Source organism: Trachinotus anak, unplaced genomic scaffold (assembly GCF_046630095.1).
Source record: "Trachinotus anak isolate AG129_WGS33_773 ecotype Australia unplaced genomic scaffold, CSIRO_AGI_Tana_v1 ptg000005l, whole genome shotgun sequence".
NCBI classification, from domain to species: domain Eukaryota; kingdom Metazoa; phylum Chordata; class Actinopteri; order Carangiformes; family Carangidae; genus Trachinotus; species Trachinotus anak.
In genome coordinates, this window is record NW_027273856.1 from 23,439,519 (window position 1) to 23,465,974 (window position 26,456).

General features: G+C 41.4%; 2 protein-coding genes across 3 annotated transcripts in view; one reads left to right on the forward strand and one right to left on the reverse strand.

Moving 5' to 3' along the window:
• rps12 (ribosomal protein S12) overlaps positions 1–26,456 on the reverse strand; it is a 177,963-nt gene that overhangs the window by 145,558 nt on the left and 5,949 nt on the right. The window contains exon 1 of one of the 2 annotated variants that reach the window (XM_071479108.1): positions 10,831–10,834. The exons of the other annotated variant lie outside the window; for it this stretch is intronic. The gene's annotated coding sequence lies outside the window, so the exon portion shown is untranslated. Of the gene's footprint in view, positions 1–10,830; positions 10,835–26,456 lie in introns of those variants that run through there. 2 annotated transcript variants of the gene reach the window in all.
• Positions 4,420–25,281, forward strand: pinx1 (PIN2 (TERF1) interacting telomerase inhibitor 1). The gene is made up of 7 exons (XM_071479100.1): positions 4,420–4,497; positions 5,252–5,361; positions 5,519–5,611; positions 6,464–6,545; positions 7,687–7,776; positions 11,998–12,074; positions 23,544–25,281. Exons 1-7 carry the CDS (start codon positions 4,479–4,481, stop codon positions 24,234–24,236), a joined length of 1,164 nt encoding a protein of 387 aa, XP_071335201.1. The 5' UTR covers positions 4,420–4,478; the 3' UTR covers positions 24,237–25,281.

The following is a 26,456-nucleotide window of genomic DNA, read 5'->3' on the forward strand; positions in this document are numbered from 1 at the left end:
TCAAAGAAGCCAGAAAAATGGACTTTGAAGCCAAATTCCAGAGAGGAGACTAGACAACAGGCCTGCTGAAAAATCAGGCGGGGGGGGGGTCATTTAGTTAAATGCATCATTTCAATTGTGCATCAGGAAACCGATGATATATAATGCCTTTGTATTATATATCACATGTCAGCAGCCACTGCAGCAAAACTGAAGCAAATCTGAGGAAGAACTGTTTCGTTTGTTCATACTGACAAAGCTATTTCCCCATTGTTGTAGCTGAGAGAAGTGGGATTCAATTAGCAAGCAAGCACTATACAAACCACAGACATATAGAAGGAGCTACTGTTTATTAACTCAGACAATAATCTCCCACAGAAGAAGAATGGGAAAATAAACATCCCAGATGAGGAAAGTGTCCCACTCAGCACATCAATAAATGCACTAAACCGAAGCTGCTGCAGCTCCTTCATCAAACGGGATCATAAAGTGTAACCCTGAGGACAGCAGTGTCCTTCACCACACGCTTCACAGCCTTTCTTCAGTTTCTCTGTATCAGTAATTGCAGCTGTTCCAGGTGACCTTATTGGTTTTCGTTTGCAGTTGTGCTGCAGAAGCTAGGAGCACAGAGGGCAGACAGATAAGCTGAGTCCACAGAGGGATTCACTTCATTCAGCGAAATTCAGCGTTAAGTAAAGCGAGGCAGATTTTCCATTCAGTCTCTATCGTGAGCCAGTGATCCTGAAGAGCGTGCTGGCTTTCATTTCAGTCAAACACTACAGGAGCTCTCGTCGCTAATTGGTACCTCTCTCCCCCGTGAATGTGTGTCAATAAATCTGCAGGAGTTCCCTGTAGCTGAAATGAAAACTTATGATTTTCTCATCACAAATCTCCAGATATTGTAAGCAAGCTTCTTCACACACTCCCATAACTCCAGCAAGTGGGAATAATTTCACGCTGCACGATCTCACGCTGCTCTCACATCCAGCAAACGTTCTACAAATAACATTACTTTTTGTTTTCTTAAGATTTTGTATGTATACACAGCAAGATAGAAACAAAGTGAAGTACTTCAATCACACTCGCTTACATGACTATGGAAGTTTACATGTTAGTCTGGTTGCAAAATAGCAGCTTTTAAATACAACAGAATCAAACTGGAAACACTAAATTACAGGGGGTTTGGTAATTTAGTCATTTCTGCTGTCAAAATCCTTTTTAAACAAGAGTTAATGTAACTTATGTTCTCCCTAAAGTGAAAGAGCGCTACATTATTTGCTCTCAGGACCTTGGTAGAAATGTGGAATAGCGAATGAAGATCAATATTTGCAATGTTCCAAATATGGCTCTGATTCAGTTTTCCTACCGTTGGGAACAGAATGTCTTTTTGCAGACGTTTAGCTGTGAACATGAGATCATCTTACAGAACTGAGAGTATAACCCACTGTGGACCAATGCATGATGAGAAAAATCAAGACACACAATGCACACAAACACGTGCAAGAAAATGTGATACATACATGTTGATCTCTTGTAGAGGTGAAATAGCTGCATACGTAAAGTTTGTTTTGCCTGCCTCTATGTGAATGTGACTGAACGTGTGTGTGTCTCACAGATGAAGCCTTCCAGGAAGAGGCCCTGGGGGCTGGCGGAGGAAGGTGTTTTGAAACAGAAACAAAGAGCCACCTGATGAGGCCCTCACTTTTTACTCCATGTTCTCCTTCTAGTAAGGGAAGCCTTGCATCTTATGTAAGACGTCTCACTGGATGTGCACACTCACCAGCAGGCCCTCCTCCCACCAGCCAATCAGAGAGCCTCCTCAGCCGCCTGGGCCCCAGTGTTTTGTTCGTCATCGTGTAATAAGATTCGCACAGTGTGCAGCAGCTTACATTGGACCAGGGCGGAAAGTGAAGGGCGAGACATAAAGAAGACCTGGGGGAGGGAGCTGCTGGGCAATGAGCCAAAAACGCCATAACACTCTGTGCCACAGCTGTTATTCCACATGGAGACCTGTTGCCATGGTAATCAGGGCCAAGACACCACTACCCTCAAGCCGCAAGAGAAATGTAAAGGCCTGAACTGCACAGTATATCACTCCCTTACAACCAAAGCAGTACAGTCCTGTGGCTGCTGTATTCTTCATTTGTGACAATGAACGACAATCACAGACAGACAGAGGTGACTGGTAGTTAATCAAAAAGCAAAAGATCTTTAGGCTCTTATTAAAGTTTTCATTTTCATTTTAATGTCTTTAATTTTCTCTTTGGGTTTTATTGTCTCTATGTTGTATGATTTTGTTTTAATGCAGCATCTTCCTTTTGTGGTACAACAAAGAACAAAGAACAAGGACCAGAACTTTTTTTTCTTTGTTAAGGAAATGGTTTTATTATTTTAAATTGGACAATTATGGCTTTAAAATTCACAAAACTCTTTGAGGTTAGTCCAAAAAAAAAAGAAAGAGGAATTTCAAGATAAGGCGTAACAATACCACAGAGGAGCTCTGTTGTCAGCCCCCTTGTAGGACAGTCTGGTCTGTGTTCACTGGCACTGATTCCTTTCAGGCTTCTGTTACACAACCTTGTTTTAATCCCATGCCTGAGGTGGTAACTTTAACCACAGATTTAGGGTCAGATTAGAGCTTCATGCAGCTCAGTCTCAACCATTATAGAAACAAAATCATGTCTGACTCTGGAACAGCAGATAAAGTGAATCTTTTTCAAACACACACACACACACACACACACACACACACACACACACACACACACACACACACACAAGCATCATCATTTCACAGAGTTTAATTTCCAAGGATTTGCATCTAAGATTTAGATTTAGATTGGAAAAGCAGATACCTCCAGTGGAAGTACTAAGAAAACCCTTAGTCATATTAACTTGGTACACTGGCTCCTTCTCTTGGAAACAACTCTTGAAGGTGACCCATTAGTGTTTTGTTTTTTTAGTTTTTTTATCCTGGGCATAATTTCAAAGAACCACACGACTGTAATAATATTTATTCACCATAATAAGTAAATATTATGTTCCTTCTTTGCACAGGGGACACAAGAATTGTTAACACTTAACTAAGGTTTTTCCTTCTGATACGGCTGATAAAAGAAATGTTCCCAGAAGGCTTTCATAACTCAGAAGCAACTCAAGGACACGCGGTCGCATTAACCACTTACATCTGCAAAACAACCATCTACAGCAGGAATAATGTCAGACTCGTAAATGGTTTAATACCATGAAACCTTAACAAAGACCATGAGAAACTATCACTGTCACTACAACTACATAAGTCCACTAATTTTACTGTTGCAGCTGTTATCGTCCTTCATCTGGGAGCTGTAGGTTACCACTTAAGCCTTGTTTACTTTGGTTAGTATGTTGTCTTTCATGTTGATTACAAGTTACATAAGAGGATTTTAATATTCATGTGGAATCCAGTTGGTCCACATTTCAGCAACAGGTTTTGCACTGTGGTGGTGCAAAACTGTTGCATTCAAGCGCTGCTTGTAAGCTCCTGTTTCAGAGTTTAAGCAGGTTTGTTGGCAGCGAAAGACACCAAATTAAGAAACATTTGGAGCTGTATGTCAGAGGGGACAAAATTATGCTTGTCACCATGCAAATTCCCATGATTAACAGCAACTTCTGAGCTCTAAACACTATACTGAGAAGTTCATGATTGCTTGTGGCTGGGATATTTCTATACTATACTATACTATACTATACTATACTATACTATACTACTGTATACTGAAATAGTATAATATTTGCATAAAAAGCATTAAAATTAGATCTTGTGAGAGCATAACATGCATCAGAAATAAATATGACATTTCTGTGTTGGTTGCACATATACCAGCAAGAAAACATTATGTAATGGTTTGTTTGAGTTGGACTCCTCATAGCTGGGTTAGTCCTCATGGGTGGAGCTTAGCTGATACATCACTGGGCTGATATCAGCTGATTTTGGCTGATACATATATTGTTATTGGCATATATATTGGAAGATAAGTAAATGTGTTAACCTGCATTTTTCAAATATGTGATCCTTGTTTCAAGCATAACATAAGTTGTATTTTATTATATATTATTCTCCAACTATCTCAGTACATTTTAGTCACAACTCTAATTTTGGTGTCTAAATAAAACATAGTGTATTTCTAATATTTTTTTATTAACCATATTTTTCGTTTTGTGTGTGTGTTTGTGAGTGCGTGCGTGTCTGTGTGCGTGTGTGTGTGTATGTGTGTGTGTGGCGCCCTCTATTGGTTATAATAATCACTTGCAATAATACGAGTAAAAATAGCGATGATATCAATAATTAAAATAAAAGACTAATTAATACACTTCAATACGTATGGAATACGACACATAATAAATATTATTTTATAAGTACACGTTTACGACAGACAACCCGTGTGGTCACACATTGTCTTCAGGCATTTTTACAGGAAGCCTCCTCGCCGTTCCTCAAGCTGTTCAAGGACCCCAGGATGTCCATGCTTGCTGAGCGTATGTAAATTTCTTCTACAGTTTTGATGTATATTTTCCTTTTTCTTTCATTGTAACTATGTGTATTTCTATGTTTTGTGTTCATAAAAACCGTCGCTACCCACTGTCAAGAGATTTTCTTCCGAAAATAATCAGTATGTAGTAAAAAGTTTCCCGGTAGCTAGCATTAGCATTAGCTACAGCGCTCTGAGTACACACGTGTTTTCCCTTGTAGCTCATCTTATCTGGAATAACTCGTCATCAGCTTATTTTTATCTAATGTGTTGTCCTTAATGGACGAATAGTTTTGGTTTATTTACGGTCCCCTTCGAACAAACTTGGCAAATTGTTCTCTCGGTGCATGGTTGGGACATCGCCTCTGCTCTCCTTCCCGTAACGATGACAGCTGTCAGTCACTGTGTTTACAGACACGACACCGAGAAACCGCATTTCTGACCAAATAAAACCAGCTTACTATAAGTTTTTGAAATGTGTGTATTGTAAGGACGGAGACGCAGGACAGTAAAACAGTGTAACAGCGGTGTGAAAGGGTTAAATATGGTCGCTGACTCCCTCTTCTCACTGTAGCTGTAACCTAAAGTGACTGTTACACATCATATTTCTGCCTTATCTCAAATCTGGACAGTAATCAGATTTGTGTGTGCGCATATCGACTAGTCAGAGTGAGCTTGCAGTGCAAGTTGCTTCTCCTGATCCTTTATCTAGTGTTGTGTTGGTTAGCTGTTACATAATAATATTGCTGCTTTCTTTCCAGCCCGGAGGAAACAGAAGTGGTCTGTTGACCCCAGAAACAGCACCTGGAGTAATGATGACTCCAAATTTGGCCAGAAGATGCTGGAGCGAATGGGTTGGTCCAAGGGCAAGGTAAGTGTACAGATAGAGCTCTGCTGTTTCCAGCTCCAGACCAAGACCTGGGGGAGGGAGCTGCTGGGCAATGAGCCATAGTTTTGTTTTGTTTTTTTGACATGGACAGTGAATGTATGATTTGGTGTCACATATTGTTATGTCTTCTCATGTTAAGGGCCTGGGCAGGACTGAGCAAGGCTCCACCGACCACATCAAAGTAAAAGTTAAAAATAACAGCTACGGGCTTGGAGCCAATGCCAGCTATGAGGTGAGCTCATTAAACACTTGATGATTTATTATGCTTGGGAACGGTGCATTCTTATGTGATGTGATAAGGAGGTTTATTTGAACTTCTTGAACAATTACTACTCATTTTTCTAGAAGAATATTGCAGTCTCCCTTTTAAAATTATAATATATCAGTACAATGTGCTACACAAATACTAAGATTGGCCCCTTGATACCTGAAATAAAAGCACCATAGTACCATTAGACTAGTATTACAGTAATTTTTCTCATGGACAGATGCCATAATTCAAGTTCATTGTTATCAAAAACACTTACAGGCAACAACTTCATTTCATGCAAATATTTGCAGTTCTGCGTTGTGTTGTTTCCTCCTGGTGCTGCTGTCGGAAGTTAATTGCACGCAGGTTTTAATCAGAAACTGTGAGCCGTGCACAGCTGGTGCGATCACAGTTGAGATGCTCCAGTTTTTAAGAGGCATATGGCGGGTCCACTTGCAAGCTGTCTAACTTCAGCTTTATTGTCCTCAAGGTGAAAACTGAAGTAAAACACAGAACGCACACGTAAAAATTAAATGCAACAAATACACAAACATGTTATACTAATACATGAAAACAATGCTTAAAACCCCCCACACCCAAATTCACATAAAACTGTGTACATTAGTGACAGCGCAACACAGGACATGGTGTACATCCAGCTTTCACCATCATCATCATCACCAGTATTACCACTAAACTGGCAACTAGTGTGACAACCCTAAAGCAAGCCTTTTGGTATGAATGCTTTAAATCTACACATTAGATTAAATCTACATGAAAATGTCGAACAGATGTATTTCAGTTCTGTTGTGTTGAGATCTGCTGTGTTTACAGGACAACTGGATTGCCCACCAAGATGATTTCAATGAGCTGCTTGCTCAACTGAACAACTGCCATGGTCAAAACAACAGCAACGGTGTGTACACAAAGTTTAGTTAAGCTGTGCAGTCCATGTATAATAGAATTTATTTGTAGTGTCAACTCTATGGAGTGACTGCGGTTACTCTCTACTTACTTTTGGCACCAGATACTTCTTTTTCCACTGCAGATAGTACCCCCTCAATGCAGCTTCATTACTATAGCAATGACACACAAAGCTATTGTTCAATGTGACACATACATGAACAATGGTGGATATTGAAGGGATACTAGGCAGAGAACCACCTGCACATCCTCAGTTGACCACAGCATGATTTTGCAGGTTGTCATACTGAACGTATTGAACCATAACTAACAGAAATGTAACAGGCTACAGAGAGCGGTTTACAGTCGCTTGACTGTTTGAAAAATGGCGAGTTTATTCAACCGTCCCGTCTCGCACAATGATGACAGAGTAGCGACGATCCTCTAAGATCAATCAGTAGTCTGCAGTGTTTTCATGTCACTTTTTGGTATCGCCTCAGCTCACTTGGGACCTCAGTGGAAGTGACACAGAGAAAAGTACCGGGCACTGTCCACAACTTTTCCCTGATGAAAAAGCAAAAAATATAAGTGGAGTAGAGTTGAGCCGGTACCGTGCAGTGGAGAAGGGCTGTTTTAATTGTGAAGCGTTCAAGCTAAAATTGGGCATTAACTTGCTCTTTACACTTCGTCCAAAGGATATTATACTTTCATATATGTTTGTGACTAAATATTTTATCTATTTATTCGGTGAGTAGTAATATAGAAATGGTCCATGCATGTTTATCACCATTTAGAGTTGACTCTTGTTAATACTTACATATATGTTTGTACTTATTTTTAATAGTAACCTTCCCAACAGCAGCTACAGCCTCAACAAGCTGTGCCTCATGTGACTCTAACAAACTACTAACGTGCAGCTTTTTCTGGTTGGTTGGTCCAGGAGTTGAACAGTAGGGGGTGCCATAGTGCAACATTTAGTAAAGTCAGGATATAGTCACTGTAGCATAATGAACATCATTATCACTATGCCAGAGGACAAAGCACATATAGACTAGTGCTATATAGGAGCTGGTACAGGATAGGTGGAATGATACTGAATATTTAAAATTTGTAACTACATGTGACCATAATTCAATTTTCTTTATTATCCCTAGAACCTCCACCAGATGAGCCGAAAGGCTTCAGCCTGGAAGAGAAATCCAAGACCTCCAAAAAGAGGGTCCATTACATGAAGTTTACTAAAGGTGGGTTTGTCATTGGGCAGCAGACAGAAGACAGATTAGAGGCATAAACATGGCTTGGGAAGACGCACACAGTGTTTTCTTTTCTGGCTCTGATCAGTCATTACACTGTAAAACAGTTTCTGTATTCATTCCTCTGTTTCAAGTTTTGAGGGAAAACTGGGACCTGATTTGAGATCAGCACTTTTTTTCTTCCACCACCAACTAAAATTGGCGCCTCTGCTTTTTCAGTTTTTCACATACTGAATATAAACCTATGTACCACCTGCTCATATAGGCAGACAGACAGCCTCCTTTACCCCTCGTTGAGCCTTATGCACTTGGCTCAGACCACAGACGCTGCTCAGAGCTCTGTCAGCCTGTGCTGGGTCAGTTGGCCCGGGTCAGTGCTAGGGGAGGTTATTAATAACTCTTCCCTTCTACTTTCATTACTCCTTTACACGTCAGGAAGTTAAGATTTTCTGGTCAAGGCCAAGTACACTGATAGGCATGAGGAGGAGTTTGCGGTTCAGGAGACAACAATGAATAACCACTAGCCCATATTTTACTGCTGAGTCGCTGTAATTAAGCGTGCAGCATACTTTAGTAATTACATGAGCAGTCTTGTGTTGTTGTAATGTGGTTTTGTGTTGCAATTATAAATTTTATTTACATTTTAAACTTCAACGTGTATGAATTATGATTTTTTTTAAATTACAGTAATTGTGTAGGTCCTCATCAAATGTGCACATATGTAAAAGTAGTGGATCTATAAATGTGTATTACTGGGTTCAGATCTACCTCATTAGGTCAACGTGCATGGGAAAACAAAATATCTCAACTTTTGCCTCACCTGGAAGAGCCTTTTATATTTTACGTCATTCAATAGCAACTTCCTGTTTCCTGTTTGGGGCATCTGGCATGTCCATTTACCGGCCCCCCAAAAACAACACCTCCCAGGGGCTTCACGACCCATTAGATGACCTGTCCAGATAAAACGTGGCCTCAGTCTCTCCCCCAGACCCTCTCTCCCTGTTTTTGTGATCTTAATTTGGCAGGAGCCAGAAAAAGCCTGTCCCTGACACCAAGGCAGAGTGAAGACATGAAGCACAGACATGAGGGGTGCGATAATGACTCCTGGTTTTTCTTACTTCCTGCCGGACGCCTCTCCTCTCTGCCTTCACTCTTAATGGATACTTCTAATGAACAACAAATAATATAAGGACAAGATTTTTGCACAAGTTGAAAGTTTAGTGACTCACACAGACACACCTTTGTCTCAGTTTGTGTCCCGTTTTGTGAGCCTGTGTCTGTTTGAACCATGTGAAGTGATATTAAGAGACAACTTGCGAAGCAGCAATGTTACCACACATAACCATGCATTGGAAATTTAGATTTCTAACCAACTAAGAGAATGTTAGTCCAACTAAATTCATACTATTTCCCGTTTATCTTATTGAGAACATTCTTATCTCAGCATGATCAGAATGTAAGATAAGTTATCATTTCTATTTTGATCTGATATGATCTTAGTATATAACAATCAAATGGCCTTATTGACCCCCTGAGCGAGGACCTCAAACAATACCCCACATAAGACGGCCTCAATGGTCTGCTGTACGCCCCCGAACATTTCTGTTGACTGTGATCTTGGGCTTTTTATCGACTTTGCATTAGGATGCTCTTGTATCCCCACCTGTTGTCAACTAATGAAGTCTGATCCCTCAAGGCTTTAAGTTCTAATCCATTTGTGGAGATCCCTTCCATTATCTGTTTGTAAATGTCAGCGGAGGCGGAAGAGCAGGTAGCACCTCACACATTTCCCCCCTCTCTCTCTCCTCCATCATTTTAATGTTCTCAGACTTGTCAGGTTGTGGAGAAGGAAGCAGATTAAAGGGGAAAAGCAGGTGGGAATGTTTTCACTGAAATTCAACCTACGCTGTCGACCTGTCAATGCAGCTGTGTTTTGCAACATAACAACTTTAAACGGTCTCTACTCAAAGAGGCCCGCAACTGTTGCCATGGAGCAGAAGGGACGCTCGCACGACTTGTTTGCCCATAAACGACTCATACCTTAATTGGAAACTTGAGAGTTCAGTTCTCCGCCTGTCTTGAGTGGCCCGACAGGCATGAAGTTTCAGTGCACTTTGACTGTGAAACCGTGGGTTTTGAGGAGTTTTTAAATTTTGGAAGTATGTCTGATCCGACAGCCACGGGAAGTCCTGTCTCATTTAATTATTTAACGATCCTCCTCCTGTTGACATTGCCTCACCGTGTCCAGTTTGTGATCTAGATCAGCATGGGTAACCAAAGAATTACCTGGCAACATGTAACCCGCCACGCCTGTTTGCATGCTTCCACTGGCTGCTCTGATGCTCACTCCCCTCCCTGAGGAGCTGTTGCCAAGTTAAGGCTTGGTAATGGATTTAGTGTTGCTAAGCTGGTTACATGAGAGATTGAAAAAGTCAGGTACAACTCTCATAGTTCAGGATGTGCACAGGTTCTCCATGGGCAGGCAGAGGTCAACCATTGAATCTGCCATTAAATAGCTGACTTTATGGCCTTTAAGATAAAAAGTCATTATAAAAGGCTCACTCTATAACCAGTTACTAAGCTCAATGATTTCTCACTCAAATACAAGTCTCCTATAGTAATTACTTATTCATTGATTGATTGCCCTTGATATTAAATTTGGCAAAAAACAGCTGCAATAACCACCAAACATCTTAGTCTCCCTCTCAGTGCAGGCCTCCTCCTCACTCTCTCCTGCATTTTTTTTTTATTGATATCCTGTTCATGCTGGCTCCCTCACTGCCACCACTGAGGATTGATGGCCTTTGTTTGTGGGGAAAGGCACCAAATTCTCCGCTGCTGAGGTCCGGGGGCCCACAGCATAAACCAGTAACCCAGTTTTAATTGCTGCCTCCATCTATCACCTGTCAGGGCAGCGAGGGTGGCTGATGCAGAATTTAACTACAGCTCTCCATTGGCTGCTCCATGCACTTGGTTTCACCACAGCCTTTGGGCTTTTAGCTAAACAGGTTTTTATATTACATGTATTCAACGTAAAGAGCTAACTCTAACAATAAGCTCTGTTATTCAGTCATTCCCCTAGAACCAGCACATCTGCTTCCACATTTGTGTTAAATACAGATATGACTGATATGACTGGATAATTTTGTGTATTTGCCAGTTAGAGCTTCAGAGATTTGTTGGTCTGGTTTGACTAGTTATCTGTAGTGACACTTGTTGTCATTTCACTGGTGACCATGGAAACCAGCGTGTATTCAATAACACTTCAGCAGTGCCCATGTCATCAGCCTGCGAAATGGCATCCAGCCACCTTTGAACATGTTAGGGAAACGTAGGGTAAAGTTTCTTTTTATCAGAACATTGTTATTTGCACTTTCACCTGAAAGCCTGAGAATTTTGACAGGTATTTCCTCGTCCAAATGGCAGAAAGGTCAGGTTGGGCATAATTTTGTGTTTGACCTCAGTTCACTAGTTGACAAACACCACAGGCCCCCCCTTCCCCCCTGCTCATTTATTTTAGTTTTCAACATACTTTCTTGGTTTTACTTCTTAGACCTGCATGTGCATTGACTTTCAAAGCCAAGAGTAGGGGAGATAGAGGTTTAAAAGCAATAAATAACCAAGTGTTATCAGAGCCCTGCTGAAGGAAGAGGATGCAGCTGTACGAACAGGACCCGGGCTTGAGACAGACGACTGTGTGCTCCAGGAGTCTTTGAGGCCCTGCTTGAAAATGGGAATCCGGAGGCGTGGCGTGGCAGACCTTGGCGTCGGTTTATTTTTCTTTGCCGTTTTATCCCTGGAGCAAGAAGCAAGCCATGCAAACCTCCTCTTTCTTTACTTAGAGAGCACCCCCCACCCCACACACTAATGCACTCATGCTTCGAACTGCAACTATTACAGGTTGTCTGGATAAAACCATTGCAGCCTCAGATATTACCTAAATTTTTTATGTTTGTTTTCTGTGTGTGTTGTAGAAAATGTGACTAAGTTGTCTTTGCTCACCTTTTGTTACATTGAAACTGTAATGATTTTTAAATTAAAAAAAAAATATATATATATATTTGGCAATTTCTATTTATTTTATTGTGTTGGTGAAATTAGCCTTGTTTCTATCTGCCTAAACCATAGCGCAACAGAATTTTTATTTATTTATTTATTTTTTTAATTGTTCAGATGTTTTATAAAGTCTGTTTGTTCTTTTCTTTATTTTAGGAAAGGACCTGTCCTCCCGTAGTGAAACAGACCTTAATTGTATCTTTGGGAAGAGAGCAAGAGCTGTGAAAGAGCAGGTAAGAGACATCAAGATTTCCTATATTGCCTTAAAGTTGCATTTAGGCAGGAAAGAAAAAAAAAATCATCATATATATTTTTTTGTGTCACTTTAATAAAAGATTAACTTGCAAACAAAGGCAAATACATTAAAAAAAATCAAGATTAAGGAAGAACCAAAAAAATACTGTACACTCATGTGCACTTAGTGCTCACTTTACAACATTATAAGTAAAGTTTGGTTTGGTTTTACTCAGTCATAAAACATATATCCAAATATCCACCCAAAAAAAACCAAACAGACAGATATTTAATCCAATATGAAAAATGATTAAGCAGAAACACAAAATGAACACAAAACAACTATAAACAGAATATAAAGTGTTGGGTATAAAATTGAAGCATGACAAGAAATATAAACATACTTAAAAAAATAACTTATTTCCAAAGTTCATCAGTGAGTTCAACAAGCAGGATGCCGGGCTTTGTACTAAAGTCAAAATGTACTGTATCCAGTTAGATTTAGAGAGAATATCCCTGATGCAAGATGAAAGTTACTCCTGTAGTGAAGCAGTAGTTGTGTAAACTCAGAGGTCAGGCCTCTGACCTGCCTGAACCGAGGCAAAATCAAGTATGCACCAGGGGGAGGAGATGGGATACCTCTGGCCAGGTGGCTTGAGCTTATCTGCCTCTGTCTTGGTAATTAAGGATGACCACTGGTGCTGATGCCTCTATCAGTCGCTGCAGTATCACGTGATCCCTCTGCTTCTACAGGGCCCAGCTCCTGAGCAGCCCGTGGCCTTAGATTAGCCGTGTCACAGCATGCAGCTTTAACACTGCCAACAGGCCACTGATGGCGGCAGCAGCACCTAAATCCAGTTAAAGGATTTGCACTCTTGCCCCCTACTTCTCTCCTTCACAGCCCCCCTCCTCTCCTCTCTGCCTCTGTCTTGGAGCGCTCACATCAGGTAGTTAAGTGTGCTAGCGGGCATTATTAAAGGGAAATCAAAATTGCGGTGAGGTGTGCAGAAATCTGAAATGATGACGCGTGCAAAAAAAAAAAGAAAAAGTTGTCTTTTTGCTCTTGGCGTTGGTGGTTGATCACTTCAAATGTCCCTGTGCCATTTGGCGTTATGCTGGGCCTCATGCTTTTGAAATGTAGCTTTCAGGCTCAGACAGGTGCAAGTTGATTTCAAGCCCAGTAAGTTCCTCTTGGCTTACTAATCAAGAACAAAACAAACCTGTTTTTTAATGTCTCCATTTGTATGGTGCCTTAATTAGAGATGTGATACTTGAGGATTAAAACAGTGCTTGAATTATTATTGTCAGAAATTAAACAGGGAAATTAACAGGGACTGCAACTGAGACACAACACTTGCTTATCTTTTCACTAAGTTGAAATACAGTGAGGGTTGTAACGCATTTTTAGTTTCTAGTGAGATTTCAGATGCTGCCACAAAAATGTTACTGCTCTACTAAAATGGAGAACAGGTGGGACTGTTTTTCTGACTTTGCACTCACATAAACTGGAATTCTAATTGTAAAGACACGAAACGTGACACAAAACTGCCATTTTATTATGAATAAATAGATCCCCATTTATTTTTGCAGTCATAAGTTCTGCTGACCCCATACAGAGCCACAAGGACAATGATAAATGTAGCTTGTGGACTGAGAGACACAGAAAAGCCTCTTGCTGGCTTCCTCTGTTTATCTCAAGCATTTGGCTTGAAGAAATTGGCATCTTGAAATCCATAAATTGTACAAGGAAAAACCCTTGTCTATTCCCCTGCAGGTGCTGAGCCATAACATCACAATGGCCGCTGCTCCCTAGCTGATTAACATTGGAAATGCAGGCAATATACACCATCATTTTCTCCCTAATCGTTTGGTTATGGGTTGTTATTTTTCCGCCAGGAGGGACACCATTGACCATATCGAAAACACTGAACACAATTACAATGGCTTCCCATGAGGCCTTGTGTTGAAGCCCAGCAACATCTGAGGTTGCTGGGAAGAGGTAAAGAGGGTGATGGACCAATCAAGCTTTAGGCATTGTGCAGCGAGCGTCGTGTGAGTGTGTGCGTGACACTGCTAGTGACCCTCGGCTCGCACTGATCGGTGCTTACAGTCGTCCGCCATTACACAAAAATGTGCGCGCACATGCAATAATCTCTGTACCCCAAACAGCTGTATTGCTACAAAGTGACACTGGGAGTTTGAGTTTGTTGGTGGAGTCGATTTGTAGTTTGTTCAACCTGCCACCAGTCGCATTATCACATATCTGCATCCTGACGAAGTGAGGCCAGGAGGCCTGACCAAATCTGGATCAGGTTCTCCAGGACGGCCCACCTTCCCCCTCATGAATCTTCCAGCACTTCACCCACCACCCACTGCTGCCTCTCCAACCACCCCCTCCCCACTGCTGGGGTTTTCCTTCCTCTGCAGTGATGTGCTTCCTGCTCGCCTCTTATCGCTGCTCACAACACTCCCCCGAAATGCAGAGACACACACACACACACACTCAGCACTCCCACATGCCTCTGTTCATCAAAGGCAGCACTGGATGTGTTGAAAAGAACGCATGAGCAGATGGGACAGATTATAAACCCCTTAGTGTTAATTGGTTATATTTAGATAGTCTCATCATGTTTCACCTGAACTAGTTTTTTAAAGTTAACATAAAAATCCTACGACCTGACTGAACAGCTGTATTCAAGGTTAAAGTAGTATTTTTTTTTTAAGTTAATTTGACATCTTTTAACATTTTCCTTTTTTTGGATGTCGTATTAAAAATGTGCCAGGAGATTTTTGAAATTCTTCCATCACATGTAGAAGCTAAAGAAAACTGACAAATTATTATTATTATTTTTTTTTAACACACTTGAGCTACAACTATAAAATTTGATGGGATAGACCTTAATTAATTCTGAAGGAAACTTTTGAGCCATAGTACAGTGTAAAGATAATTATACACACGGCAGCATAAGATAAGCAATGTTGATTTAGCTACATACCTGACACAGTGAAATAACGAGTGTAGCCTACTGAATTTTTTCATGAATTACTTAATGTAACATTGTGTACAAGATGATTGGATGACCACCATTCAACCCATTCATGTAGCCACCTGAAAATGTATGCTTAAAACCCTTATTTACACTCCCTGACCAGTGAGGGTTATCAAGTTGTGGTGGAGCACCTGTCCATCTACACGGCTCTCTGTTATCCATCACCCATCCCACGCCTGCGAACCCCCTCCTTCTCCTGCCTCCTCTTGTGCCCCTCAACACAATTACTCACTGTATGACAAACGACAGGCTCTCTCTGCCGAGATATCAAAAAGCCCCGGCCACTTCTAAATGAAGGCACTTTGGCAGCCCTGTGCTCCCCGTGCTTATCGGCGGGCGAGCAGTGCCCCTGGCCGTCCTGCGTCCCCCCCATCCCTTCCTCCTCCTCCTTCTCCGCCACCCCCGGCTCTCTGTGCCCTCCTCAGGGGGTTTAGTTAGGGGAGCCACATGGAGGGCCAGCCCAGCTTGATTTATCTCCCTTGCCCCTCTGCCCGGCCACTCAGGCAGGCCGAAAGAGCCGACGAGGCTCCAACGGGCCTCAGCTCGAAAGCCCGGCATTAGCTGAAATAAACCATTCTGCCGCCCAGTGAAAAATGTCCTCTGATTGGCTAATTAATCAGTCAAAGGGGAGCGACGCGGCTTGTGACTTGAGGGACCCAAGCGGGCGACCGCAGAGGGCCCGCTGATAAATAGACTCCCCGCCGATTCATACATCAACAAAAGTTAGTCATTTTTTAAAGCCGCCAGCTCAGTTGAAAGGTGGAAACAAGCCATAGTTTTATTTTTCCACCTACATTTTCCTCTATGTTTCTTTTTGTGCATTCAAAACGACAAAATTCAGTTTTATCTTTTTTCTGTCTTTGTTTTGAAAACAATATGTAATGTATGACATTTTGAATATTGAATGTAAAGAAAGTAGTTAGGTTTTTTTCATTTATGCTTCCAGGAATGTTTTTTGAGGACTCCTTAGTAAAACTTAATTAACTTAAAAATGAATTGTTTCAGTGAATTTTCTTCAATTTACTGTCTAAACTCTAAATGGAGTCAGTACAGTAAACATACCTTTCATATCTACAAAGAAAGAATTAAGTTTTGTGGTGGACTGTGACTATTTGACGGTTAGAAACATTGAAGTTGTTACAGCATTGACCAGTTTATTAGATCAGTACCCCCCCCCCAAACATGTCAGGAAAGAAAAATGGTCGAGTATAATTTGGTACAAGCCATGTTTTGACGTTGGAAGCCTCCAGTCAGACAGTTGGTATGGCGCGCTCTGCTCTCGGGTCAGCGTGACCCCTGCGGCCTCTCCCACTCCCACTCCTTCTCAGGCACAAAGGGCCGAGGATCAGGCCTCATCGGGTGGCACCTGTTGCAAGTTTTTCCTGCCCACGCGTCGTCCACATGAAGGATCGCACGTCAGCAGGGGCTCCCCCGATACCACCATCTTAAGGAATACGGAGCCGGGACGACGCGGGTTGGGGGCCCTCAGCGTTTGGCAGATGCGTCGGCAAGGCATCTTCTGCACTTTGCTGACAGTGCAGAATGTGTTTTCGGTACACAAATCATGTTGAACTCTAGTACCGAGTACAGAATTCTTAGGTTGCATCTGAGGCCTGTGAACAATGACGTGAGGTAGTGTTGAACTTTCTCATCCTGATGTGTATCAGCTACTGATAAGGCATAAAAATGTTTTGGTTAACATGGCCATAGCTGTAATCACAAGACTGAGACGTTTTACCGGAGCATGACTTCTAGTAACAGACAGTCAACCATTTGACTATTTTAGCTATTAAAGCATTTGTTTCAGCAGATTGTACTTAGCGCATTTTCCTCACAAGGTTAACTGTCTGTTTGTCCTCACTAACAGGATCATAATTCACTTACTGCAGAGGCCCACTCCTGAGTATAATTGACAGTATAAATAGAAATACGGCACCAAAGCAGAGATTTTCTTGTTGGCTCGGTTGTCCATTACCTTGCAGCGTTGATCTGTTGAAAGGGGATGCCGGTGTAAACGTGCGTTGCCTCAGTGTGCTTGGCGCACATTGAATGGGCCAGTGCACTCTTGCAGCGAGTTTGGCTTATTGTGGAGCTGAGGAGCTCTAATTCATTCTCAGATAACATCTAATTGCCTCAAGCAAGAGCTCTCCCTTTCTTGAGCACGTTTGTTGACGGGCCCTTTTGCTTCTACCGCTGAAAATATCAGGACCCGCCAAACGCCTCCCCCTCCTCCTCCTTTCTGCAAAGACACACACGCACTCACACCACACATTTACCACCTACCTCCCTGGCAGTTGTGTGGACTGCTCCCTCCTGGCCATGCCAGCTCGCTGACACTTACAGATTAGCGCAGGACAAAAAAAGAAAAAGAGGGCGTCCGTCTCTTAGTTACGGCCTAAGCTAGAATACATGGGGCCAGGGTAATTACCGCCTGGTGAAGCTAACCGCCCAAAGATTTTCCAGCCCTCTCGGCTGTTTACAGCCACCGACTACCGTTTAATCACTGACTCTTTAATCTAATAAATCACAGCTGGGGAAAATAATCACTGTATCTTCCCTCTCTGAGGTTGGGGTGAGGGGACCCCTGTGCTCTTGAGGAGGGCTTTGTCGGCAAGCGTTTGCGGTGTTGAACAAGCACAGGGTAGTCACGCTGCATGCATAATGTTGTCTTCATTTGTTGCTTATGATAAACGTTCTCGCACTGGGCACAAAGTGCAATTTTTCAAAAGCCATTTTTTTGTGTTTTGTCTTAACTACAGAGAGAAAGTATGCCTTTAGCAAATATATTGCTTTGTGGAAGCTTCCATGTGTGGCATTTAACTGCACTTATGGTACATCCTTTTATAGTTTTTAACTTTTGTTTCTTTGCGTAAACATTATTTCAGCCGAAAAGGAAGATAAACATTAGGATGAGTTTGAAGGCAGTGATACTGATTACTTAAAAGATATTGATGGTCAACTGAAGAGTTTGCTTATTTACCACGGAATAAGGTATCCACCTGTTTTTCTGTCCGCCCACATCAGGCTCATGAAGGATGGGCTGCTGGACCTGTGTGCTCATCAGGGAGAGACAGCTGGCTAATCAGGACCTGATCCATAGACCTTGAGTATCGCCAAATTTATTATTGTGGCAGGACAATGAGGGCACACTCATGCAATTACAGACCCAACCAATATTGGCTAGAATTTATTGAAAAAAAAAAAAAGCAAGTAATGCAAACAGGCAGTTTTTAAGAAAATAAATGAGCAACTGCAGCTTTGTCAAATGCTAATTAACATGTGAGCCAGAAGGTGACTGTATACCTTGAAAAGCTGATTAGTTATACACAACTGTTCATATTTACCCTCTTTTAATAACTTCATAAATCTAAAACAAGTAAACTTTCCAACCTTGTATTTATATATTACATTAGGTTTTGATTTTTCACCACTGAAACAAATTATAAGCCTTTGATCTGATTGGTTTATCAGCCTGATTTTATCTGACTGTGTCAAATGATGAATTATTAGTTTATTTTACTTTTTTACAAAGAAGTAACGTCTGTAGGGTTGTGCATAAAAACCTTCCAATACTGCAGATAGTTAGGCATTCCAATTCACACTCATTTTGTAAGCAGACACATTCTCTGGCTTTATCAGTGCATCAGCACTAATCCATGAATTAATAGAACCATCCACCTGTTTTTATCTGCATTTTTCATTTGCCTGAGTGGAAATGCCAGGAATAAGAAAAAAATCTTGGAATATCTTATATATATATATATATATATATATATTTGTATTTGTTTATTTATGCCTGGCTGAAGTGGAAAAGTTGGTGTATCGATAAAAGAAAAATGTGATGAAGTGCAACGTCATCTAAGTGTCTACTCAAGCTCAAGCTTCCCTCCACTGAAGAGACGACAGACCAAAACATCACATCTTTGTGGAGCGATGAGGAGACTGAGGAGACGTTTCTTCAAGTAACGATTGAAACAAACAAATATATCTCCATCTCGTTTTCCACATTGTTTTTCATTCTTTGAGGTAGGACTGTCCTTAATTGCATTATCTTGTTGCACCTATGTTTTAATGGAATTTGTTCTGGAGAATAAAAATTTTCACTGCGTTTGGATGGAAACCCTCCTTTTGGCCAATATTAAAAGAATTGTTGGTCTGCACTCAGTAGTAGCAAAGTCCCAGTTTAAAGGGCCTTGGATTGAGATCATGTGTGAAAAAGACTTCATCAGGACATTTTCTACAAGCACTGATTCTGTCTTTAGAGATAAATAGACATGAAGCTGTTTTTTTTTCTGGTCTATAAAGGTTTCGCATCTAGTCTCTACTGATCTTGTTGTGTCAAAAAGTTTCACGTGCACTCTAGTGAACCTTCTCCACCATCCCTCTGCTGGCCTGATTGACTCTCCTCCTGAATATGTTGGCCTCCTTATCCTGGCACCTTGGCACATGTCTTACTGTTGGCTTTCCACTGGCTACATTAGCAAGGAGAGATAGAACTGGAGTGTCTTGAAGGAGGCGGCCTGTTGAATGTCTTCCCACCCTCTCCTTTTCTCTGGGACCCTCTGCGGGCCCTCCCTGTGTTCCCTGCCCAGCCCCAGCCCCCGCCAGGGGGGAGAGCGGAGCAGGAAGGGCCCGATAGCCAGCCAGACCGCTCCTCTGCCGAAGGAGCCTTATCTCAGACCTGCACACAGTGCACTGAGCGCATCCTTTTCCTGGGGTTCTGGGTCTGGGAGGAGGAGGAGGAGGAGGAGGAGGAGTAGACACGGCTAGATATAGGTGTGTTCTCCAACCCTCTACTTGTCAACCCCACTGTGTTCTAGCCTGGGACTGGCTTTTTTTAGTCTTTTCGAATCCCAGCAATTATGTAAACAGATTTTGTGAAATGGTTAAATCCTTTTTCAGATGTAGGTGGTAGTTTCTTTCAAATCCTTTTATATTAGCATTTAGTATCACAGAAAATAAGAATGTCCCTTTAAAAATTTGGTGTAGTATGCACATACTTGTTTTGTGTTTTTTCACAAAAAAAAATAGAAAAAAATCCTTTTTCTCTCCATATTTTCTGGAAAGAAGGTTGAATTCATAAGGAATAATATTTCTTCTACAGCCTTACTTGCTCTGGTATGACGAGTAGCTTATGTTAGCAATATTTAGATATTGCTGTGTATGTAGTCACTTCACTGACATTACAACACCTAACTGCTTGCGGCTGTTACATGTTTTAGCTTTTAACATCACCCCAAACCTTGTGTGGCAGCTGGATTTCTCGTAAATGGGAATCCATCCTGCCAGACTCCAAGCTATTCGCTTGTGGCCGACAGCTTTTCTCGATGGAAAAGAAGTTTTGCTCTTCCACGAGTGGCTTTGGCAAGAGTTTGATTTACAGACTGGCTCTGCTGGTAGTGAATAAAAAAAAATTGGAATGATGCATAACCTGATTGGTTGAAGTTAGACTGTGATAGACAGATGGGTCATCCAATCACCTGCCAAGTATTTTTTTGAAAGCACCTGCCCTTTTCTCAAAGAGGTTATACAATTCTATACAATTTTTGTTTATTGTATGAAAACTAAACACAAAAATATTTTCTTAGTGACAATGGTCTAGAAAGAACTAAGCATAATATATCGATCCTACAGGACAAAATTCATAAATGATTTTGGAGGGATTGTTATTTTTTGCATGATTATATTGTGAAGCTTATAATGGTAATTGCATGTCGACTTGTGCCTGCTGTGCACAACGTGCTGTGGCACTCACAGTCATTGAATTCCTACAGTAAAGGTGACTGATAACAGGCCAGAGAAAATAACACACACCTGGAAATAGGGAAACAAGATCTGAAGCATCACTGCCGAGTTGTTTCTTTGTGACACGTTGCCCTGAGCGTTCGCCAACAAAAATCTCCAGGGTTGCCAGTTAAACTGACTGGATCTGTAACATTATATTTATACTGTGTGTGTGTGTGTGTGCAGCCTGTGCTCAGCGCAGCACTTTCCCCCTGTCAGATCAGAGTCTAATGGAGATCCCCAGGCAGTGAGGATGAACCACATACCAAGTTGCAGCCACTTTCCCCTGATGAAGATGTTTCTCTCTCAGTCACTCCCCTCTTCCCCCACTCGCTCATTCACCCTCTCCCTCTCTTGAGAGTAATTTCACAGGCAGCTCTAAAGTGGCCCCCAGCCATCTTCCCAAATCCCAGTTACATGTTGTTTGGCGCTGTCAGCTCTAAGCCCCATCTCCACTTTCCCAAGCAGAGAGGATGCCATTGTGCAGTAACAGGGAGTATAGATTTTCTCTGAGAAGTTGGAAAGTTTTGTTTAATGGCACCTCACCTGAAGGGTCTTAGCCCCCTTGTTAGAAGTTGGGGTTCTTTCTCGCCGAGGTCTAAGGTGGCAGAAAACTTCTGTTGGTGTGTTTCGACACCTGCCATGTCATTTAACCTCAATCATGTCCTTCACGTCAGTGCGAGGTGTCTGAATCCAACTATAGCTTTAGATGTAGTCATGTTATGTAATACTCAGTCAGATCAGTTAAAGTCTTTTATGTTACCTTCCTTGTGTAATTTAAAACCCAAGGAGAGAGAAAAATATGCCTGTGGTATATTAGCAGAGCAATCTTTTTTTTTACCGTATTAATCAATATATTACCGGCAAAAACAATGCTCGTTTCCTTTATGGAAATATATTGACTCTTAGTGGGTTAAGACAAATAGCTTGCAGGGTTTCACAGAAGTCCCTGGTGGCTGGTTTAAAAGAAACAACACTTTTGATAATCCTGAATTTTCTAAGAAACTGAATTATTAGCCAAAATCCGATATAGTGTATGTAAAGCCCTGGAGAAAGCCCAGTGCTGGTTGGTATTTCAGTCTGTTAGGTCCCACAAGACCTGTTTACATCTACATCCACATTGTTTTACCCAACCATCAGTTAGCTTGTCTATCTCAATCAGCGTTGAGGGTTAAAATAGTGTAATCTGCATGTAAAAGTTTAAAGGCCAAACCACGAGGTGACTCACCACAACAATGTTTTTCAATTTATCTCTCATCTGTAGGGTTTGAAAAATGCCGTCCACTTGGCCATCTCTGAGGCAATACACAGAGCAGCAGTATTGTTTAGGGCGATTCTCAGGAGGAGCTTCTGTATTCTTCTGGACGAATCATTATGCATTGAGTAGGCCATTAGGAAAATGAAGACAAATGGGTCGCAGGGGTGAGGTGACAAATTGTTCATGCTGTAGAGTTGTGGACCTGGACCATGTTGTGTTTCACAGTTGTAAAGTTGGCATTGTTTAATGTGTAGCCTAAAGGTTGGAGAGATGAGTCGGTGACCAGATTGGCTCACGTCCCCAGACTGGAGATAGTTTAACCAAAACAAATGATTGCTGCTCTTTCCTCACTTTTAACTTTTAATGTTGGTGTAGGGATCACCTCCTGTCTGTTTTTTTTTTTTTTTCCTCCCTTCAGGTGTGGACCATTTTCTAGCAGAAAAAAAAAAAAATCAGCGACAGTGATGTTGCTGTGTTTTTGGCAGACACGCAATTATGTCGTGTTATAAGCGGAAAGGTCTCATGTCCCAAAATCATGATGACATATATACACCAGAAAGCTGCATTAACTAAGAGGAATAACATTACAAGTAGATTCAAAGCAGCATTAGCTGAAAGATAAAGAAACACCATGAAATGTGATTCCATATGTATAAAAAAAACACCCAACACAAATCAACCCCTAATTTTATATTTACTGCAGAACTGTTGTGTCTGTATCTGAGTGTTTCTGTTGTTTACCATTCAGATTTTTCCCTAAAGAGCTCTCAAGGTTCAAGCTATAAATTGTTGTCAAACTTCATTTTCCAATTGAAGACTGTGTTAAAGGAGAATCCTTTCCTCAGTAAATCATTCAGTAATCTGCTGATACTGATACAGTGTAAATATCAGGAAGTGAAGCACCGTCGCTCTGTGAACTGAACAGATTCTCCTGCATGCTGTCAGCACTTGTGTTTTTTGTCTGACTGCCCTCGTCGCACAGATATTGTTTCATTCTGGTGGGAAAAGTCTCAGCTGTAGCTTGTTTTACTATCGAAGAGCTGTAGCAGAGGGACAGCGGTGAAGGAGCTGACTGCGCAAGGACACACAGCTGGATGTGTGGAACTACGTAGTGTTGTAAGGAAAACCATGAAAAATGTCAGGTGTGACAGGTCTGTGATGCTTATTTTAAGGTGATCCTTTTAACACCTATTGTTGCATCAACATCGTATTTCTCTTTTCACTCGCTTAAACCTTCCTGGTTAATCTCTGCATGTTGATTGACGGCCACTTAAGCTTCTGGGCGAAGCATTGTCTGTTGTCTATTTCTGTGTAGATTGTCTAAATGCTGCATGAAAGCCTAATTCTTTATTGTCATTTGTGTGTTTTTGGTCTAGGACAGCAACAGCAGTGATTCTCAGGGTGATGGGGAGGAGAATGTGACCCCTGCTACTTCTGAGCTGGATACAGAGTCCATCACCAAGACTGTGACGAGTACTCTCAGTATGCAGGAGTATTTTGCACAGCGAATGGCTCAGCTGAAGAAGGCTCGGGGACAGGCCCAGAGTGCGACATCCCCAGAGGAGGCGGAGACCACTGAGTCGGCTGGTCCATCTGAGGAAACGAGTCCCATCCACAGTAGCAACAACGACATGGAGGAGCCCAAAAAGAAGAAGAAGAAGAAGAAGAAAAAGGCTGCCGATGAGCCGGAAATGGTAGAAGACAATAGTAATGCTGCCATCGTGGTGGAAGATGACGAGAACCAGGAGCAGGAACGTTCAAAGAAAAAGAAGAAAAAGAGGAAAATGGCAGAAAACGAAGGAGCCACAGACGAGAACTGCAGCTCCACCTCTGGTGTGGAGCAGAACTGTGGGGAGCTGCCTCCTTCCAAGAAGAAAAAGCTTAAAAAGCACCATAAGGAAAGCGAGGTACTAAATGGACACGAGCAAACTGTAGAATCAGAGGTTGTACAGAAAAAGAGAAAGAAACACCGAGAGGAGGCGGGCGATGTTGCAGAAGAGGACAAGGAGGAGGTGATAGAGAAGAAATCTAAAAAGGACAAGAAAAAGAAGAAGAAACATCAAGAATAGGGTGGAGTTAGGAGTTTGTGCTGTTGTCATAGAGGCTCACACACGGAGCCAATGAAATGTCTTGTCATTTACAACCGAATTACCTGTCCATGACGAACACTTAGCTACAGTGAAGAGAGAAGAGGTTTGATGCTTGATCACGCTGCCCAGTAACGCCACAGACTTGTACTGGTGGTCACTGTTCCTGCAGATGGTAAAATGCACTAATGAGGAGCCACTCACGTCTGACCAGTATATTTGAAGCTAAGAAATGGTGCGCAACTCCCCATAAAACCACTGTGTGATTAATGTTCTGCTTCAGTCACATGACATGTTAATTACTGAGTTTTAGAGGTGCTGGTAGGCTAGGCTAAGCTAAGCTAACCACCTGCTGGTTGCAGCATCATATTTACTGCACTGACTTAAGAGTGGTATCATTTTTCTCATTTAACTGTGGGCAAGAAACAGAAAAACATAGACCCAAAATGTTCAAGTACATCTTTAATCTGTTAAGAGTGTATTTCTTTCTGTGTGACTGGCTCCACAATGTGTAAACTGTGTTAATCAGACATCAGAAGCTGACAAACTATTTTAACCAACCCTAAACTAGTTAAATGAAACTGATATGCTGTCATTTGTCTAATGAATAAAATATTCCCTTCTATACTTCAAATTGGTTTAGGATGTTCATCCAGTCTTTGTAATCAGTGTGTCAAAATTATTATTTTTTTTACAAATCCCATCATTTTGTATGTTTTCACATTAAATACATGAACATTACTGTTTATTTAAGCAATATTCCAATGGCTTTTATTTTCTAGCCAGCAATTATTTTTATTTTTTAATTTTTTTTCAAGTGACAGATATCTGTGTCAAATGAAACTCTCCACATTGTTAAAATGAGCCTGTCGGTTTTGTAACAACAGAAGCTTTGATGTAATATGAACAGATGTAACTTGAGGGGATGTCCCTTCTCTCTCTGTCTCTCTCTTCTCTCATCTGATTCATGAGCTGTAAAAACTTTTACCTGAATCAAATCCCTTTTTAAATAAATCCAAATGGTTGAGCATGTTGAACTTTTTTTTCCCTTGATAGGTGGAGTGACATGTATGTGGATGAATAAGGAAAATGTAAGAGAGTGCTGTGGAGAAAACACCTGAGCTGCAGAGGCAATCTAAAGAGATTGTATCCAGACATAGGCACCTTTCACAGCATTCACCATTTCGACTCCCGAATGTGATTTATGATGTTATGAAATCTTTTCTTTGACTTGTCAGATGAACTCTTTAACAAGCCAGTCTTGTTGAGCAATGACTGGGCGGTATGAGTCAAAGAAGGAAAAAGGAAACTACAGACGTCCATTCTTACACATCAAAACGGCATGGAGTTCCTTGTCACTATTTTGTTTTCTAAGTTTCGAAAAACTGACACTGGATCGTTTTGTTTGTCATCCTGGAACCTTACTATTAATATGAGCATCTAAGGTGTTTCCTTCTCGCTGTCATCGTGCAATAGTCATCAGCTGGAGGTTACTCAACCCAAGTTATTACTAGACCTGTTACTCCTATAGAAGGTGGATTGCACAATATAATAGTAAAAAATAGACAAGGAAATGGCCTTGACCTTTGCCTGCCAGATGAAAATGTGCATCATTTTTTTAGTTTTTAAAATTAAAGACACTTAATTGCACACAAAAATGGTGGCTTTCCAACTGATGTGGCAATTAGAAAATGATTTTTCCTTGTAAAAGTCACATCTGTCCCTACCATATATTGACACACTGTATGTGCACAGAATTACACTGCTCACTTTTATTTTGAAAATTACATTAAAAGAGACTCTTGTCTTGGGGTGTATGGTTGCAGGTGATGTATGAGAGAGCAGTAGAGCCATAGGAAGAAGCTGTTGTATTGTGTTGCTGTAGTAAAATTTTCTTAATACTGAAAAACAACCCCCCCCCCCCCTTCAAATCTCCAGGAGCCACATGTCTTTTACACTGAAAGGGTGAACAACAGCAGGCTGATAGAACTCACACCCACACAGCGGTTAACACATAGAGCTATTAGTCATTTCAGAAACCCCCAACTCCGAGCTTTCATGTGTTTGGTTCCAAATTGCAAATATGATGTGAAACTCGCACGATGCCAGTCTGCTGTCTTGTCTGTCTGACGGTCTCTGTGTCTGACTGGCCTCCATCAGCTCACACTTGTTCTGCAATGCTGACTTTCACTGACTGCTCAT